Below are 5,782 nucleotides of genomic sequence, written 5' to 3'. Positions count from 1 at the left end.
AACATTTAGTTACTAAATGCACTGACTGATGCTGTCCGTTTGTTGTGTTACTACATAGTCATGGCAGAAGGCTTCAGTGCAAGAGGTGGCAAAAATATCATGTCACGATTTTTTTATTATAAAATCACGATTTCGGTTTTATTGCGATCTTACGTGTATTTTTGAGACTAAGTGCAGCTGGACCACAGATCACTTATTGTTGCAGAAAACTGGACGTTCTGAACTCTGTGATCAATCTTTTCTCGGCATTCAGAGTAGAGACGTGGAATGGCAGTGTTGGATAAGTATTTTTGGCTGGGCAGCTCGTACCGCGGGTCAACTGCTTTGATCAGGCATTTGAACCCCTTGTTTTCTACTGTCTTGAACGGAACCATATCTTTTGCGAGATAAAAGGTAACTGCTTCTGTTACGTCTTTCCACCGCTTGCCTGTGTTCTCATACGGAGTGCCTTCAGCAAAAGCCCGTATTAACGTTGTCTGTTTGGGTCCAGCTGCTGCCGGCGGTCCCCTGCTTGGCTCTCAGCATACTGTTTAGGGTGCTTTCTCTTCAAGTGATTGAACAAGTTTTTCGTGTTGCCATCCGACGTGCAAACTGTGTCTGTGCAAACTTTGCAAATTACCTTTGTTTGCACGTTGTCACTTGGGGAAAAGTCAAAATGAGACTCTCAGATATTATCAGAAACCACTAATGCAATCTCAGGGGGGCCAAGCAATGTACTAGGAACCACTGGTAAACCCACAATTATTAATGACTCGATAAAATTGAGGCATAAAAACTTGATTGGGGCCGTATCTAATGAGAAGGCACCTTATGACACAAAATGCCTTTAGCTGAATTTACAGTTTAGTAGGTTCTTGTTAAGTCTTCTACAGTTGTCATGGAAGGCTGATGAAAGGTCATCTGTCTATGTGTGAAAGAACATGTCCGGTGAGGTCTTCATTCCGGTGTTGTCGGCAGTAGAGGAGTACTGATCCTTCAGAGTGTCCATCTTGTATTCAGCAGAGATGTGACCAAGACAGGCGGCAAGGTGGACGGTGGCTTTGAACCTGGACGACAGCAGCACCAGTGACAGCGCTAACATGATCACCGACAGTGGGACGCAGCGCCCTCTTTCTGCCGGGAGGACGAACGGGATGACGATGCGGTTTCTGCCCGGAGCTCCGTGTTTTTCTGAAAAGGATTTGTAGCTTTTCCACACGCCGTCATCTGGAGTGAGAAACCCAATGATGATGTTCGGGATCATTTGTCCTCCAGCTCTCTTCAGGGAGTTCCATTGGTCTGGCAGGTTGGAGGGTTGATGCTTTCCATCAGGAACTGGACAGCACTCTCGCATCTCCGGCTTCTTCAGGGAATTGCTCACATTCAAGGCCCGATATTTTTCACCAGGAAACTTGAGCTGTTTTTTGGTGCCGCAGTAGAAAACTCTGTGGTGAAGTTTCAGCCTGCCGGTAGCGATGCCATACGTCACGTCAGCCGTGATGTTGCAATTCCAGGGTGTGTAGAGGACGACGTCAACAATGGAGTCCAGAGGCAGCAGGCAGCAGGCGGGAATCATCGTGTCTCTGATGGCTCCATGAGCCACCAGGGTGATGTCAACACTGTCATCGTGGTTCTTCTTCTCCTCCTCATCAATGTGTCTCTTCAGGAAGTTGAACATTTCCACGAGTTCGGAGAAGGCATCAGACTCTGCATTTTCTCTCAACCACTTCAGAATGGTTTGATCTTTGCATTTTTCCAACGCAGCTGTTATTAATCTTTTTCTTTCGCACAAACCCCCGATGTTGTCTCCAAAAGAGTTTAAAACAATCATACTGGCCCTCCTGTGAAAACATCAAAAAAGGAAAAGGAAAGGGAAATTATTTTTCACATCTACAGACACCTGTTACTGCGATACCAAAGCAAAAACAGACAATTTTTTAGATATCATCTGATATGTATTCTTGTTTGTTTTATCTAATTTTCTGGGGGTTTATTCTGTCCATCCATTACACAATCAAACTTGATATTTTGCTGACTATTTTTAAATCTCACTATTTTTTTAAAAAAATCAAAAGTTTTGACTCCAGAAAAAAATATGCGTGAAAACTCAAAAAAATTCCTCTATCCCCTTTGGGCAATCTTTGTTTTTATTTGAGATTAGGGTGCACTTAGGCTCCACAAGCTCCAAAAGACTGTGAAAACCTGTATTCTCTACATGCAAGTCAGAAAATGTTAATTATCTGTAGTACCTGGTTGTTCCACCAGGTGGAGCCTCTTACTGTTTCATACTATAGAGACCAGAGAAGGCATCACTTTGACTATAGGCAGTTTGTGTTGGCAAGCAGAGAGCATTGTGGGAGTTTTACTAGCAACGGGCACCACGACAAAGACTTATTTAAAGCTAAATGAGTTCCGGCTAGTGCTAATGTGTTTAATCCCACCAAGATCAACTTGAACGATATTCTTGCATAATGTAGAAGGTGCCTCTGTGACCTGTATCATGTCTCTGTGACTTTAAAACAATATCACCATGGGAAAATGAGCAATGGGGTACCATGACAAAGATTTGGTGACAATTAATATCTACAACTTGTGCCCACCTTTTCAACACCTGTTTGGTAGCTGATGCAAATCAAAGATTGGGCCCAAATAAACGACTGCCATATTGAAGTTCGAAATGGTCGTAGAAAACAGCTCATGCAGATAAAATAAGTTGGTTTCAACTTGGGCAAATCAGACATTAAAACATTTTATTTTACTGTTTTCAAACTAATTTTGTGTTGCACATGAACTGCTGAGTGAACTGCAAGATCACATCGGTAAATTGTGTCTGTGGATAAGTAGATGTTGAATCGGTTTAGTGGCAACAGACAGCTGCAGGGGAAATAACTGCAACAATCAAGTCACTGTCTCTCTTTACAGCAATGCAAAACTAGCAAAGAAAACTATTCATCAGCAGGCACGAAGGTTTAGCTCCTGTTGTAACTGTGCCACTAGTTAAAACGTTAGTCTGGAGCACCGTAAGAGGATAAAATATGACTCTGTATCAGCTGATACTAAATATTTAGATTTGGAGCAAAGAAACTCGATCGGGACATCTCTCCTGCTCAGAATCTTTAAACAAACTGAAAGTAATACTGTTCATGTAATACTTTAATAGTGCACTTAATCCAGATGTTACTACTTGACTTCAGCAACTCGTTTTTTGAAAAATGTTTTAAAAAGTCCAAAGACATCTCTTAAATAGTTTTGTTAATTTTCAGAGACTCACAAAGTTTCCAATTGTCTAGACATCTCCTTCAAAGCGGCCTGCATGTCTCTCAGGGCCCTGTTTGAGTAGCTCATGTTTCGTAGATAATCAGCTCAGGAGCAGAATTCAGGAGTTCAGCTCTTCCTCCTACAACCTGCAGATAAACAACACAAAGATTTTCATGTTAAAAACGAAATGAAGAATCATAATGTTTTGCAGAAACATTTTTCTGGCAGCTTCTCAGCACCATGACTCAAGGACAGATGTTTTTGGAATAAGTTCTGCTCAGTTCTGATTGTGAGTTAATTTTCTTAACAAGAACTAAGATGAAAATTAGTTTTGATGACAAAACCAAACTTGAAAATGAAGCAACATTTAAAAAAACAATAATCTAAACCTAGTCAAAAAACTAACTCCAGGCCCAGTTAAAACAAGGTTCAAAAACAGGTGTTAATCCAGTCCAAAACCAGGTCCAAACTGAGTCTATAACCAAATCTAAATCCAGTCCAAAACAGGTCAGAACCAATCCAAAACCAAGTCTGAGCCCAATCCACAACAAATCCAAAACTCAGTCCAAAGCAAAGCCAAAACCAAGTCCAAGCCTAGCCCTAAGTCCCCAACCAGATCTTGACTCTAGACCCAGTCCAAAAGTAGGCAGAACCAGTCCAAAACCAATCCAAAGCTAAGTCTAAAACCAAGTTTAAACCCAATCTAAACCTAAATTCAAAACCAAGTAAAGCCCATCCCAAACAAAGTCCAAAAACAGGATTAAACACGAATTAAAACTAATTTCCAAGTCCAAGTCCAACCTAGACTAAGTCCGCAACCAAACCTATCCAAAACTAGTCAGGACCAGCGCAAAACCAACCCAAAGCAAAGTCTAAAACTAAGTCTAACCTATTTATAGATACATTGATCCACTGAACTCACTAAAATATCCCGAAGCAGCTNGTGAGGGGAATTCGGTGCTCAGGGGCTCGTGAAGATGTCCGTTTACCCGTGGTGGTGTGTGCTCTGTGAATCTACCCGTGATGGTGCTCGTGGCTGAAGGTTCTCGTGGAAGAAACTCGGCAGGCATGCTGGGGAAAAACGCTGAAGCAGGAGCCTGGAGAAAACGTTGGAGGCACAGAGAAAAACAACAAACGCATTACACTAATGAAACTCAAAAAGTAGAAAAGCTTCGCTCAACGCTGTGTACTAAGTGGCCGGACTGTACCACAGTGGGTAAATCACAATCCTCTGGCGCTGGAGTCCTGTGAGCCGTTTAGTAATTAAGGTTTAGTAATTCTTCAGTTCATAACAGTGTCCTTGAATCCTACCTGGTCTGCAGCAGGTGAGTCTGTGGAGAAGACAGAGTCTGGAGCTCAGTGTTCAGTTTTTATCACACCATGTCAGCCGCTTCCTATTGGCTGATGTAGGTGAAAGAGAAACTGCAGAAAGCACCGTGGTCACCACCGGGATTTCCAAACTGACTAAAAACGAAAGTTTAGTTCGGTATACTGTCCAGATAGTGTTGTTTATCACCATCACAGATCCAACTGGTATGAGGAAGGGACGAATATTAACCCTCAGGGGATATTGGAGACATTTTTGTCCTCTAATGTCCTCAAAGGGTAGTAAATGAAAGCATCCCCTGAGGGTTAGTCTGTGTGGAAACATGAAGGCAAAGTCATCCTCTTGTGTTGTTAAATTGAACACGCAGACAGCATGGAAGCTGCNGATCCACTGAACTCACTAAAATATCCCGAAGCAGCTGTGAAACAAACAAACTAAACAACAACCATAACAGTGTCCTTGAATCCTACCTGGTCTGCAGCAGGTAAGTCTGTGGAGAAGACAGAGTCTGGAGCTCAGCGTTCAGTTTTTATCACACCATGTAATCCGTTTCCTATTGGCTGATGTAGGTGGAAGAGAAACTGCAGAAAGCACCGTGATCAACACCGGGATTTCCAAACTGCCCAAACACGCCAAAAAGCTAAAGTTCATTTAGGTTTACTGCCCAGATAGTGTTGTTTATCACCATCACAGATCCAACTGGTATGAGGAAGGGATATTAATCTGTGTGGAAACATTCAGGCAAAATCATCCACTATAAACCTCTGGGTGTCTGTAAAGTCTAAACCAGTCTATAACCAATCCAAAACTAATGCCAAAACCAAGTCAATGCAAAACTCGGTACATGACCAAGTCCAAACCCAGTCTAAAGTCAGAAAACAGGTCTACGCCCGGTCTAAGTTCATCAGTCTTCAGGTTCTGAGTAAAGCAGCTGACATGAAATATTCTATATGCATCATTACTTAGTGATTAATTAGTGCGTGGCCCAGGTGAGCTTCAGGTAATGACATTCATGTATAGTGATGTTTATGCACCTGTCAGACTATAAACCTCTGGATGTTTGAGGACTAACAGCAGGTTTGTATGTAGATCATAGATTAACCTATTTTAGTCATGTTATTATTAAAAGTGTAAACCCCAAACAGACCTGTGTTACAGCTTTAGTAATTCTTCAGTTCATAACAGTGTCCTTGAATCCTACCTGGTCTGCAGCAGGTG

General features: G+C 42.1%; 2 protein-coding genes across 3 annotated transcripts in view; both read right to left on the bottom strand.

Annotated features, from left to right (window-relative positions):
- Positions 1-5,782, bottom strand: part of LOC103367040 (cytolysin Src-1-like) — a 12,698-nt gene extending 6,916 nt beyond the window's left edge. The window contains exons 1-2 of the mRNA XM_008294938.1: positions 5,766-5,782; positions 4,256-4,334 (exon numbers count right to left, since the gene is read on the bottom strand). Coding sequence (XP_008293160.1) covers positions 4,256-4,307 — 52 coding nt within the window. The 5' untranslated portion in view covers positions 4,308-4,334; positions 5,766-5,782. The remainder of the gene's footprint in view (positions 1-4,255; positions 4,335-5,765) is intronic.
- LOC103367039 (uncharacterized) lies at positions 7-5,507 on the bottom strand. 2 transcript variants are annotated; one of them, XM_008294937.1, is made up of 3 exons: positions 5,035-5,507; positions 3,251-3,383; positions 7-1,820 (listed from the first exon to the last, which is right to left on the bottom strand). In XM_008294937.1, exons 2-3 carry the CDS (start codon positions 3,322-3,324, stop codon positions 905-907), a joined length of 990 nt encoding a protein of 329 aa, XP_008293159.1. In that variant the 5' UTR covers positions 3,325-3,383; positions 5,035-5,507; the 3' UTR covers positions 7-904. The 2 variants fall into 2 exon arrangements, with proteins under 2 accessions (XP_008293159.1, XP_008293158.1); XM_008294936.1 differs by lacking the exon at positions 5,035-5,507 and adding an exon at positions 4,549-4,731.

This window comes from Stegastes partitus, unplaced genomic scaffold, assembly GCF_000690725.1.
Source record: "Stegastes partitus isolate 25-593 unplaced genomic scaffold, Stegastes_partitus-1.0.2 Scaffold1008, whole genome shotgun sequence".
NCBI classification, from domain to species: domain Eukaryota; kingdom Metazoa; phylum Chordata; class Actinopteri; family Pomacentridae; genus Stegastes; species Stegastes partitus.
Note: the sequence above shows the minus strand (reverse complement) of the source record. Positions and strands in the feature narration are given on the sequence as shown.

What these genes read in the sequence shown, in the direction of transcription:
- LOC103367039 (XM_008294937.1), bottom strand. Translation starts at nt 3,324, where the DNA reads ATGAGCTACTCAAACAGGGCCCTGAGAGACATGCAGGCCGCTTTGAAG. An exon ending in TCTAGACAATTGGAAACTTT is followed by an intron (nt 1,821 to 3,250) that starts GTGAGTCTCTGA and finishes ATGTTTTCACAG; the next exon opens with GAGGGCCAGTATGATTGTTT.